General features: G+C 43.6%; 1 protein-coding gene across 1 annotated transcript in view; it reads left to right on the forward strand.

Moving 5' to 3' along the window:
• The window catches only part of SUGT1 (SGT1 homolog, MIS12 kinetochore complex assembly cochaperone), a 232,010-nt gene that overhangs the window by 57,780 nt on the left and 160,282 nt on the right, over positions 1-13,948 (forward strand). The window contains exon 6 of the mRNA XM_073614228.1: positions 12,613-12,683. Within this exon, the coding sequence (XP_073470329.1) occupies positions 12,613-12,683 (71 nt within the window). The remainder of the gene's footprint in view (positions 1-12,612; positions 12,684-13,948) is intronic.

Below are 13,948 nucleotides of genomic sequence, written 5' to 3' on the forward strand. Positions count from 1 at the left end.
ACACCTGGATAATACCACTTTCTCAACATGTTTCGCACAATGTAGCTTCCTTAGGAGATTATTGGGGGTGGCATCAATTAAGCTATGAATAACAATAATATATGAAAAATATTACAAGTTTGAGGGCATAGGAATAATATAGCTATCAAAAAGGCTATGTTTTTGCTTTTTCTCATAGCCTTTAATATTTATATTATTCCTATGCCCTCAAACTTGTAATATTTTTCATTTTTTGATTCCCCTCGCATTATCAACTGTGTGTGCCAATTGATATGCTATAGATGTAAAATAGATTGTAACATGAGCATTTATTGAATCTTTTGTTATTCATAGCTTTAATTGATGCCACACCCAATAAATCCTGAGGAAGCTCCATTGAGCGAAACATGTTGAGAAAGTGGTATTATCTATGTATCCTATCCTAGTGGAATAACTGTATTTGCAATATGTATTTGTCTCATGTTTGTTTATTCTAAATTATTTGTAAATAAAATTTATTTTATCATATGATAATGGTGAAAATTGAATATTCCAACATTAATCCATCATTGAACACCCTCAAAGTCCCGAGGCTTGTGACCTCCAGTCCTGTATTTCTTTCAATTTCAATATTTTGGGATGTGGTGTTTTCTGTTTGACTCCTCTCTTCTAAATATTTTTGTATTCTGATGGCTATTTGGTAGGGTGTCTCCCTCCCCTCAAGGCTATTGCTCTGGGACATCCCAGCAGGTAATGAATATTAGCCTGACTCTGTGTCCCATGATGCACTCAAAGAAAAGGATTTTAAGTATGATGAAAAAATCCTATTTTTTTACTTTCTGCTATAAAACACATCTAATAAATTAAAAAAAAAAATCTAATTTCTTCATCAGTTTAGGCCATTTGTATTCTGCTACATATTTTTGTTAAAAAAAAATCCCAATAAGTATATGTTGATTGGCTTGCGCAAAAGTTATAGCGTCTACAAACTATGGGATAGATTTATGGACTTTTATTTTTTATTTTTACTAGTAATGGCGGCGATCAGGGTTTTTTCTTTTTGCGGGACTGCGACATCGCGGCGGATAAATCTTGACACTAAGTGACAATTTTTGGGAACCAGTGACACCAAAACAGTGATCAGTGCTAAAAAAAATGCACTGACACTGTATAAATGACACTGGCAGAAAGGGGTTAGCATCAGGGGGCAATCAAAGGGTTAACTGTGTTCTCTGGTTGTGCTTTCTTGGACCCCTTCTCACAGTGGGGTTGTTTTCAGGCACTTTAGCGCTAGAAATGGCCTCTAAGCGCCTGAAGCCGCCTCCCATTTACTGCAGTGTGACTTTTCACACTTGGACGGTGTGCTTGCGGAACGTTACCAAAAGTCCTGCAAGCAGCATCTTTGGTGTAGGTTGGGAGCGTTGTATTTAGCGCTCCCAAAGTGCCCTACCCATTGTAATGAATAAGCAGTGCTTATAAAGCGCTTTGAAAGCACAGAAAAACATGAGGTTTTCAACCCTTTTTTGGGGGGGTTAAAACCGCCCCACTAGCGGCCGAAAAGCGTCGCTAAAGCACCGCTAAAATGAGCGGTGCCTTAGTGCTAACGACCGGCTCTGTTGGTATCAAAGGGGTCTTGCTGTGTGGGGGATGGGCTCAGTCGAGGAAGATGCACATCTGATTAGCAGGAATCACAGATCTCTCTCTTCTTGTCTGACAGAACAACGGTTTCCTTGTTTATATGGGCAGACCGCCGTTCTGTCATTCCCCAAAATGATCACGGCCGCCAGAATCGCTGATTTGCTCCCGATGTGTCCAATCACATCAGAGCGCGGCTGCGGCCGCACGCCCCCCCAGAGCCGATAGAAGAAATCACGTACAGGTATGTAATTTTGCACTTAATAGCAGCCCTGCCTCAGTATATTTACATGGGGCGGTCCTTAACCACTTCAGCCCCGGAAGATTTTACCCCCTTAATGACCAGAGCATTTTTTGCAATTCGGCACTGGGTCACTTTAACTGACAATTGCGCAGTCGTGCAACGTTGTACCCAAACAAAATTGACATTTTTTCCCACAAATAGAGCTTTCTTGGTGGTATTCACCTCTGTGGTTTTTATTTTTTGTGCTATAAACAAAAAAAAGAGCAGCGATTTTTGAGAAAAGCAATATTTTTTTACTTTTTGCTATAATAAATATCCCTAAAAAATAAATATAAAAAAAAAAATCAAATTTCTTTCTCAGTTTAGGCCGATATAATAAGTGTATATTGATTTTTTTGCACAAAAAGTTATAGCGTCTACAAAATCGGGGATAGATTTATGGCATTTTTATTATACATTTTTTTTTTTTTATTAGTAATGCCGGTGATCTGCAATTTTTATCGGGACTGCGACATTGCGGCGGACAGATTGGACACTTTTGACACTATTTTTTGGGACCATTGACATTTATACAGCGATCAGAGCTAAAAATAGCCACTGATTACTGTGTAAATTTCACTGGCAGGGAAGGGGTTAAACACTGGGGGCGATCAATGGGGTCAACTGCGTTCCCTCAGCGTGTTCTAACTGTAAGGGCGATGGGCTACCTAGGACATGACAGAGATCACTGCTCCCGATCACAGGCCACCGGCAGGGATGGAGTCCGCTGGCACGCCGGCGTGTGCTCCCCTGCTAGCCTGGGATTACGAAGGGATGTACGGGTAAGCCATTTTCTGCACCTGTGCCGTTCTGCCGACGTACATTGGCGTGCGGCGGTCGCTTAGAGGTTAAAGGGGTTGTAAAGCCTTAAGTTTTTTTTCACCTGAAAAACCTTTTGCGCTGCAGCAAACCCCCCCCCCCCCCCGGCCCTCTTCTACTTACCTGACCCTGATCTTTCCAGCGACGAACAAGCCCAGCAGCTCCAGCCACTGTCTTGGGTCCTCTTTGGATAGATTGATAGCAGCAGCCGCCATTGGCTCCTGTTGCTGTCAGTCAAATCCAGTGGCACGGGGGGCGGGGCCGAGTCCTGCCGTCTGTGTCAATGGACGCAGCAGCAGGACTCGGGAGAGTGCCTGCTCGAATGTTCCCTTGGAATGGGAGTCTCAGGGGGCACTCGATGCGGGAAGGAGCGCTGCTGGGGGACCCCAGAAGAGGAGGATCAGGGCCACTCTGTGCAAAACCCTTGAACAGAAGAGGTAAGTATAACCTGTTGTTTAAAAAAAAAAAAAAAAAAACGAAAAAAAGAACCTTTGCAACCCCTTTAAATGGTTAAAGGCTGATTTTTTTAAAAAAAAAAAAAAAAAAAAAAAACAACAAACCTGTTATACTTGCCTGCTCTGTGCAGTGGATTTTCACAGAGCAGCCCCCGATCCTTCTCTTCTCGGGTCTTCTGGTGCTCCTGGCCCCTCCCTCTTGCCAAGTGCTCCCAGAGCAAGCAGCTTGGTTTGGGGGCACCCAAAGCAGGCTCACTTCCAATCTGCTGCTGTGTCTGTCCATTCAGACACAGAGCATGGTTCAGCCCTGCCCCAGCGCTCTCATTATTGGCTCACTGACTGTGATTGACAGTAGCAAGAGCCAGTGACTCCCACAGATGTCTCAACCAACCAGGAGGCAGGGACCCCAGAGAGCCGCTGCTCTCATGCACATCGCTGGATTGAAATTGGGCTTGGGTAAATATAAGGGAGGTGGAAGGGGGAGCTGCACACAGGTTTTTACCTTCATGGATAGAATGCATACAGGTAAAAAACCTTGAGCCTTTTCAGCCATACTAACAGTTTTTATTTGAGTAAAGATTTTGATTTGGTGACCTTAATGAATATAGTAAAAACAGCTGCTCCAAAAGGTTTGTGCACCCACTCTTTAGGTACCACCACTGCGCCAGGAGGTTCTGAGGTGGAGGATGAGAGTAATAGGAGCCTGGCGGGAGGGGACACCAGGCACAGAGGACCAATTGACAGTGCAAATTGGAGTTGGCAAAAGCTGCTACTTTAAATTGAATGATGTATAAAAAGTATTTACAATATTAAGGGTCAAGTGATAGAGTTGCATGGTGATTACATACGATTGCGGACATGGTTGTGATAGATCTGTGTTGCATGCCGTCCTGTTCAGTAGCCGAGTAAATATTGATTGCCTGCAGTTGTTAATATCCGACACAAGTTCCAATTAGCAGCAGATTTGGAATCAAATTATCTGACAATATGTATCAGCTTCACTGCTCAGAGATGATCTTTACCTATTTTTCTGTTGAGTGGAGTTTTTGTTTAACCCATTTATGGCCTAAGATCTAAACAGAAATTTTCCAGATAAAGGGAAGTGGTGAAAAAATTATAGCATCACCTCCAAAGAAGTAATTTTTGGTCCTTCCTTTTGGAGAATAAAGTACATATCTTAAAGCAGTATTAAACTTCAACGCAAACATTTCTTATATTGCAGCTTACCAAATCTTAGATGTGATGGCTGCATTAGTTTCCCTTTTTAGACTTTCTTTCTTTTTCATCTGGTGACCCAGCAAGTCCGTTCTTAAACAGAAATGCTCTCCAGCTGAGTGTTTCAGTTTATATGGATGAGACAAACCACTTAACACTGGCAGGGGTGATTTAAAATGGTCAGCTTTTATTTATTCATTCATGTGCAACCTTTATCCCCAAAGGTAAAAACGGTTTGCTGTAACGCTTTGGCTTAAATGTGTTGGTGTATCCAAGTCTGCTAATATATTTAACATTGCCCCCCCCAAACTGGCAGTACACCAGGTGAAAACAGACGGGAAAAAGCCAAAGAAAACTGTTGCCGCTACCACATCTAATGATTGCTAAGCTGCAATGTAATACAGTTTTGTTTTTGGGTTTCTTACTTAATTGTACAGTTCAGGACACAGGCAAAGTATTCATAGACCCTGGGTTTTATAGGCTTGTACCTGCAGCTGATAGGACACTGGCAAGCTTTTGAGGACATGCTTCCCCTGGACACCTCCCCGGTAACCGTATCCCACTGTGCGAGTCCTCATATTTTTTTTTTTTTTTTTTTTTTACTGGCTTCAGAAGACTCTGATGGGAGCCAATCGGCAGACATTTTTCGGTCATGCCCCTTTGACCGAAGCCAAATGGCCAGCTTCTGTTGGACCGACTCCAGTACACACGGCTCAAATGTTGTCCAATTGCTATTGACCCGGCCGATGACTCCCGCCGTATACTAGGCTTTAGTCTGTGGAAAGCTGCTCCTCCCCACCCATCTGTCATGCCAGCTCCTTTACAACCAGCGACTCATCCCTGCTGCTGACAGCTGGGATGAGTTACACCGGCTGATGCTGGCTCCTTAACATCCCTGCTGGATGACAGTAGGGTGAGTCAAAAATGCAGTAGTATCAAAGTTGCATCCAAAACCCAACCAAGTCGCACTGCATATTCTCACTACTTCCTTGCCCCCAGAGCCCCTTACCCTGTGACACAGGCGGAGGTTCTTCCAGCAGCTGCTGATGCATTTAAAATTTGCACAGCTGTGCGAGCCTCTTTGAATAAATTACAAGCCCCATCTTCCACCGCAGCAGACCGATTTGTAGTTCTCAATGGACTTGGAGTGAGCTGATCTGCACCCTCATAGTCCACTGACATTTCCTGCAGCTTGGTATCTCTCTGTCTGTACAGAGATACTAACGGAGAGCTGTAGGCAGTGTCTGCAGGTGCCTGAATTGGCATTCATGATCCACTGATCACGGGTGCAATGCTTTGCAGGCTCCTATGTAAAAGAAATAATAATTGCACATTACCTGCAAAATTGTGCTTTAAATATATCGTAATGTATGGACCATTCTGTCATTCTACCTTCATATCTCTGATTTCACCAGGTAGATGGGAGTTTCCTGGGCATTTCTGCACCAGGCCTCTGATGTGTAAGGTTACCATATGGTTCTCTGTTAATACTTTTTTTTTTTTTTTTTTTAAATTGTTTATTTATGTAGCGAAAAAGGTCCACATGGACCGCAAGTGAACATTATTACACATAAAAATAACATGTATCAACAGGTATGTATCTTGTAACATGACTACATACAAACATTGTAACCTAGCAGTTGTGTCATGTATAGGAGGTGAGTTCTTTATTTCCTGTTGAAACTCGTATAGCATTGTTGTGTAATGTTTATCTTGTGCTTACTGTTTCTAGACTTGTGGAGGCAGGGTTACTTGTAACCCTGCTGGGCATAATTGTGATGTCAAGCAGCTTCTTGAGACCAATTCCACCTCTTTTTGTTATTTTTGGAAAGTTTAAAGAGATAAAGGATATCAAGTTGTTAGAAGAAGAGAAAGAAGGAATAAGATAGAGAGGGGGGTAGGGTAAGGGGGCGGGGGGGGTAAAGGGTCCCCACTTGTATGGAGTGATACCAGTTCCTGTCTAGCTTGTGTTCGAATATCCAGTGGGCAATTTGTTAAGTCAGACTGTGGGTGTATTTGGTTGAGGTGAGTGAATAATTCCTCTCAATGATTGGCCTTCTGCTGAGTAAAAGAACATGTTCCACAGTTGCCATGTTTTGGAGAATGTCTCCTGTCTATTTTGAGCTGTGAGGATGAGATCCTCCATGTTTCTGATTTCCTCCACCTTTGTGAACCAAAGTTCAATCGAGGGAGGGTGTGGGGATTTCCAGTTTAGAGGAATGCAGGCTTTAGCTGCATCCAATAAGTGTCAGATCACAGATTTTTTGTATGCTCGTTCAGGTATGTTTGACGCATGTAGAAGAAAAAATGCTGGGTCATCTGTTATTGTACGTTCTGTGAATCTTTGAACTGTCTCTCTGATTGTTTGCCAGAAATGTGTTAGTTTGGGACAAGTCCAGAAAATGTGTAAAAGGGTTCCCTTATCTGTTTGACATCGCCAACATTGGTCAGATGTTGTCGGAAATAACTTGTGTAGTACTACCCGGGTTCTGTACCAACGTAATATGATTTTGTAATTGGTTTCTTGGGTTTTAGCGCATATGGAGGATTTATGTGTTAATCTGAGTATTTGGTTTCTTGTGGAAATGTCAAACTGGCGGTCCAGTTCTCTTTCCCATTTGAGAAGTCCCGGGGGGCGGAATCTGCTGGAGGTGTAATCAGAAGTGTGTATGTCAATGAGAGAGTATGTGGTAGTACTCCGTCATCAGTAGAGAATTCCTCCAGTGTCGTGAGTGGTTGGTCATTTGCAGCCGGGGGTTCCATAGTATGGAGAAAGTGGTTCAGTTCGTGTGATCTCAGGAAGTCCAAGGGGAACGGCCCCGCGGGGTCAGTGAGCTCTGCTATTAACTTCCATTGTCCTCCGGAGCTGAAATGTGATGCCTGGTATAGGCCCGCTCCACTCAAACCCCGAAAGATCCCATCGCTGAGGCCTGGAGCAAATTGAGGGTTACCCAGTATAGGGCGTAATGGGGAGTTTTGGGTAGAGAGAGATGCCTGAGACAGGAGGCGAGCGCTGATTCTGGCAGTGGTGCCAATCAGAGGATGTCGTTTGATATTCGCTGGTGGTGCAGTATAACACCATGGGGCTCTACCCAAGGGGATTATGCTTTGCGCCTGTTCTAGTTGTGTCCACAGTTTAGTCTTGTGATGTCGGCACCAGTCCACTAGTCTACCCAAGTGAATTGAATAGTAATAGGTGCGGATATCCGGCAATGCCAGGCCGCCGTGAGTTTTAGGGAGGATGAGCAGTTTTTAGCGAGTCTAGGTCGTTTCCGGGCCCAAATGAATTCTGTGAAGACTGATGGCACTTGCTTAAAATAGATCGCAGGCATCTGGATAGGTAGAGCCTGCATGAGATACAGAAATTTGGGAAGTATGGTCATTTTTAGGATATTGCCTCGGCCCATCCACGAGTGGAGTCCTGTGTGCCATTGACTTAGTAGTGCTTTGACTTTTTTTTAGGAGGGGCGGAAAATTCAGTTTATATAGTTTAAGGAAGTTTTGTGGAATTGATGTGCCTAAATATTTCAGTGCTGTCCATTTTAGGTTGAAACTCGATTGGAGGTGTTTAAGTTGTGGTTGGGGTATCTCGACACTCATTGCTTCCGATTTAGAAAGGTTAAATTTTAGATTTGAAAGTTCTCCGTAATTTGCAAATTCTTGTAGTAGGTTTGGTATGGATATGGTAGGATTTGTGAGTGAGAACATCATATCACCGGCGTATGCCGAAACCTCATGTGAGGTCCCGTCTACCGCAATGCCGGTGATGTCTGGATTCAGTCTAATATGGCATAAAAAGGGTTCTAGGGATAGGGCGAAAAGTAGGGGTGAAAGTGGGCAGCCCTGTCTTGTCCCATTTCTAATCTGGAAAGAGTCCGATAGTACACCGTTGGCTCTGACCCTCGCAGTGGGATTTGAGTACACTGCATTGATCCAGTTTGTCATGTTGTCTCCCAAACCTATGTGTCTCAATGTAGCGAGCATAAGATCCAAGTTTACCCGGTCAAACGCTTTTTCTGCATCTGTGCCTATGAAGACACTGGGAAGTTTCCGAAGGTTGGCCAAGTATAGTATATTTAGAACCTTGGTGGTATTGTCTCGGGCTTCCCTGGTAGGCACAAAGCCTACTTGGTCTAGGTGTATCAGTTGGGTCAGGTGTTGTTGTAGTCTGGTGGCTAGTATTTTCGTGAAAATTTTTAGATCGGTGTTGAGGAGGGATATTGGGCGATAGCTCCCACACTGAGTCAGGTCTTTACCTTCTTTGGGGATAACAGATATATGGGCTAGTAGAGTTGAGTCGTGAAGTTTGCCTGCCTTACTGAGATTATTGAAAAGTTTTTAATCATTTGTGTACCTAGTGAAGGAAGCAGGGTCTTGTAATGTGTTGTTAGGCCACCCGGGCCGGGGGCTTTCCCAGGCTTGGTGTTACCTATTGCTGCTTGTAGATCTAGAACAGTGGTTCTCAACTCCAGTCCTCGGGACCCACCAACAGGCCAGATTTTAAGTATTACCTTGGGGAGTTTCAGACTAGAATACTACAATCACCGAGCAGCAAGTGATATCACCTGTGATGTATTTCAGCTATCTTGCAAACCTGGCCTGTTGGTGGGTCCTGAGGACTGGAGTTGAGAACCACTGATCTAGAAGGGTGATGGGATCTTCTAACTGTTCGCGTGCTTCATTCGGTAAGATCGGCATAAGGGAGGATGTTATGTATTCCGTCATTCGCTCAAGGGGTGGTGAAGGTGAGGGTAAGTTTTATATAGTGATGCATAGTATGCTTTAAACGCTTGGGAAATTTGTTGGGGAAGGATGGCAGTCTGTTCCGCAGATGTTGATATCCGCGGTATATATGAAGCTGTTCTTTGTGTCCGCAATGTCTGAGCTAGGAATCTGCCACATTCATTCCCTGATTCATAGACCTTTTTGCTGCAAATTTGGAGTGCGGCTTTTGCTTTGAACTGGAGAAGGTCTGTGAACTGTTTGCGTGTGATGGTCAATTCACTCTCGAACGATCCGGTCTGAGTCTGTTTTGTGTTTAGTCTCTAATTGTTGCAGTTTGGAGAGTAGTGAGGTAAGTTGGGCCGTTCTCTGTCATTTGATTCTCAATCCATGTTTAATGAGTATACCTCTTATTACCGCCTTGTGGGTCTCCCAGATCACCCCCATATCGCTGTCCGTAATGTCATTTGTTTGGAAGAAGTGACCTATCTCCTTTGTCACATCTGCCAACACCTCTGGGTCTTGCAGGAGACTCTCGTTTAGCCTCCATGGCTTCCCTTGCCTGTTTTGGTCGTCTTTAAAAGCATACCTGAGTGTGACCGGGGTGTGGTAGGACCACATGATAGAATCTATGCTGGAGTCTTTGATTGCTTGTAATTGACTGTGGGGAATCAGGAAGTAATCTATCCGTGAGTAGGTGTGGTGTGGGCGGGAGTAAAATGTATAGTCACGCTTGCCCGGGTGGAGCAGGCGCCACGTGTCAATCAATTGGGTGTTGTGGAGGGTTGTTTGAATCGTTTTTCGCTGGCCTCTAGGTATGGACGTCTTTCCTGTCGAGGTATCCTCTTCCGGGACTAGGGGGATGTTAAAGTCGCCTCCCACTATAAGCTGCCCTCCTGTAAATTTCTGTAGTTGTTCAAGGTGTTTTTTGATGAAGGTGTCTTGGTTAATGTTTGGCGTGTATAAGTTTGCAATAGTTACCTTCACGTCTCCTATCAACCCCTTGAGGAACAAAAACCGACCCAGTGGATCTGTTTTCATGTCAATTAATGTCCAGGGAATTCTAGCTGAGATTAAAATCGAGACCCCTCTAGATTTGGTTTCTGAATATGTTGAGTGATACACTGTGGGGTAATATCTATTCTTTAGTACAGGAAAGGTATCACCCCGAAAGTGCGTCTCTTGTAGCAGGGTTATGTCGGCTTTCATGCGTTGCATATCATGTAATAGCATCCTTCTCTTTTCAGGGATGTTTAGTCCCTTTGTATTTAATGTCATGATGTTAAGTGCATCCATTGTCGTGGGGGGGGGGGGGGTACGGTTGTCAAGATAAGGTAAGAATAGGTAAATAATTATGAGGGGGGATAATAGAGATATAGAAAATCAGTAAAACAGCCCCTTAGGGGTAAGAAATAGATTTTTACCGAGAACGGTGACCTGAGTGGACACCCCTGGGCAAAAATACTGCTAAAGTGTTAGCAAAACATTGCTATAACGCTCTCCAGTCAAAAAAAGGTTAACTGATCTATGAGCGTAGTCCTATGTGGGATTATGTTCAGCAAGAGCCAGTGGGGGGGAGCCCCAGCCCCCCCAGCCCTTGCGACCACTATTATTGCTTGCATTGTGAGCAATTAATGTGTTCCATATACTAACAGGAACATATGTTAATAGATCAAGAATAGGTCTAATATTCAGTTCACTGACTTCAAACATTCTGTTATATGTATTAACATTACAGGAATTCAGCAATGACAATACAACAGTCATAAAATAAAATCAAATAAAACACACACAGGCAAATAAACAAACCCATTAACTTAACATTCTTAAGATTCTTAAGCTTGCCCCGAACTAGCTGTCACCTCTCAACGGTCACTCTCAAAATCCAGCATTCCTTTGTGCTACTTCTTTACGGGTCTATGTCTACAACATCCCGACATGCTAACTCCTTGCAGTACTAACACTCAGTCCCCCTCCCCCTTTTAATATCCCTCCTTCATGTGGTGAAATACTTGACACCCCATGCATTTTAGGATGTCTACGTCCACCCGGGGGGGTTCATTGTAAAATTCTGGCTACCTTTGTGAGACTGTGATTCAGTTTGTTGTGGTCCTTAGCTGCTCATGAATCTAGGCCATAGTTAATAAACCAGAAGGTGATCGTCTCGCTTTATCAGGTACCATGTGGGTTGGGAGCGTCTCCATGCTTATGAGTGTATGTATCCCCTCATGTACTTCCCTGAGAGACTTCTTGTGCCTGGGAAGGCCTTTCGGCACTCGAAGGGACCAGTAAAGACTTCCATTCCCCCCCTGGCCTCCTGCAGGCGGTCCATCTCCAAAGTCCCTCAATCCTTGTTCCAGGAGGAAGCCGGGGACGTTTTCCAGGGGGTCTTCATGAGTATAAAGTATGTAAAGTCAATGTCTATTCCATACTCATGTTTGTCCGGAAGGTGCTGTGTTTAATCCTTATTTGCAGGTATAAGCATGCGAACCCATCGGGGGGGAGAGTGGGTGAGGACTGTTCAGCATGCACAATCTGTCAGGTTGCCGTCTCTCACAGGAGATCTAGTTTTGGGGGGGGGATTAGTGGGGTTCCTGTCTCTTGGAAGTCCAGTGGGGCAGGCTCTCTATCAATGGGATAAACAAGCAGTCTGTGTGCAACAGGAGGGTAAATTGACTAAAATGTGCTCTTATGACTCACGTGACCTGTTGGAAGGTGCTCGGGATCTCCCTCTGGGTCTCCGATCTCAGGGAGGCTGGTATGGTCTGCCTCTGTTTGGGCTCGAGCGGCCTGTTGGCTTTGGAATCTTCTGAAGCCAGTTTGGAATTGAACTGGTTCCGCCTCCAGGAATGTGAAGAATGCCGGTAGGTCTGCTGGTGTTCTCAGCATGAAGGAGTTTTGTGCTTTGCGGAAAATCACTGCTAAGGGGTACCCCATCTGTAGGTGCAGCCATGTCGTCTCGCCACCTCCAGCGCTGGTTTCAGTAGGGCTGTCCTCTGCAAAGTTGCTCTAGAAAGATCTGGTCTGTTAAGTTCTACCAGGTGGATGTCCAATGTTCTGCGAATGCATCTCTTGGCTGCAAGTTTCTTGAAGTGCTACTCTAAGGTTGGTTTGGTTGACCCTACTTGTTGGGCCTGTTGGCACAATATATTTGTACAGTTTTTCTTACCCTTGTAATTCATTGCTTTGGGACATCAAAGGGTCTATGAATACTGTACTGTACTGTACTGTACAATTAAGTTAAAAGGAGTTTTGACTTCTCTGTAATTTCATATTTTGGAGTACAGTATAGTACACTGGTCCGTGTCTACCTGGGTAATAAAATGACACATAGACCCACGTTGCAATGCAGCATGGGATTATTTGAACCTACCTTAAGAGCAAATTGAGTGTAGAACATTTTAGCACTGCCTGTATTTGACTGTGTTGTATACTTTTTCAGACATCTAATAAAAAATTTTATTGAAATCCTCTTCCTTTTTTTTTTTAATTTTTTTTTTTCAGGGAAGCAGATTTCCATCTAGGGAACTACATGTCAGCACAAGACACTTTTAAACAAGGACAGACTTTACATGGTAAGTAATAATTTAAATGACATTTGCCTATAATATGAGTTCTTTATTTACAGGGTAATAAATATCTGTCTTTAACAAGTCATGCAAACGCCATCTGTTTTGGAGTTTTGATATATCAAGGTTCTGGACTTTCTCAGCACAGAAGTGTACAAATATAGTTTTCTTTTCTGATTATTGAGGAGCGCCGGATGTCTTTCACCTTTTGTGTTGTACTACAACCACCAGAATTCTCTTTATTTTGATAGTCAAGAATGGATGTTTTTCAGCTCCAATAGGGAAAAATCTAACTTAAATTTTTGCTAGCGATTTTTCTTAATAGCTTTTTTGATTAAAAAAACAAAAAAAAAACTTTTGTCTATAATGTTGCCAGAGCAGGTCTCTACCTCTGCAGCTACCTGATGTGGCCTTTTCTCAGCCTGGCTTTTGGAGTGCCACACTTGAACCCCACTAGTCTGCAACTGCTCTTCAGGGTTGAGTTCTGTGTTAGCTGCTTTCCCGATCTCATTTTGGGAAAATTTTGCCATTTGGGCTGAGCAATCTGGAGCTACAAGAGACTGTTATCTTGTTTTTCTGGCATCCTGCTATATAAGCACGTGGACTTTTGTAACTACTGTTTTATTACCAAGTGGAGGATGTGGGTTTATGTGGTAATGGCTTTGGGCACAGGTCCTTCAGGAGGCTCCTAAGCTGCAAGCAGTGCGCCCCCCCCCCCCCCCCCCCTGTAGTTGGTAAGGTTAAATAAAGGCACCAGTCCATCTGGTTCAACCAGTGTGAGAGTGTATCTGTATTATGTCTCTACCATTTCCAATATCCCTGTATATTGTGTTTGCTAAGATGCACTTCTAAAAGTTTTTTGAAATTGTGGACACTTTCTGCTGACATCACTGATTTGTAAAAGGGAGTTCCACATCTTTACGAAAAAATTAAATAAAAGCACCTGGAAATCCTGACATGTGATACAAGTCTGTATCAACAACCCAGGGAGTACTGTCTCACCGGGAGGATCCGGTGGTGCTATTCCCCTCAATACAAATTAATCCGATGCAGAAATTGGGGAAGAACCCCATAGGAGTTCCTAATGGAGGATGGGAATAAAGCAGCCGCAGTTTTACCCTCAATGTAATAAACTTTAATGAATGGCAAATGTCCCAGACTACACGGAAATAAAATGGTTAAGAGACAAGGTTGTCACTTTAAAAGCACACATACCTCAGGTTCACTCACACTGTTAATGTCAGATGACATGAAGCAAACATAGATACAGT

The sequence above is a fragment of the Aquarana catesbeiana genome, linkage group LG02, assembly GCF_042186555.1.
Source record: "Aquarana catesbeiana isolate 2022-GZ linkage group LG02, ASM4218655v1, whole genome shotgun sequence".
NCBI classification, from domain to species: domain Eukaryota; kingdom Metazoa; phylum Chordata; class Amphibia; order Anura; family Ranidae; genus Aquarana; species Aquarana catesbeiana.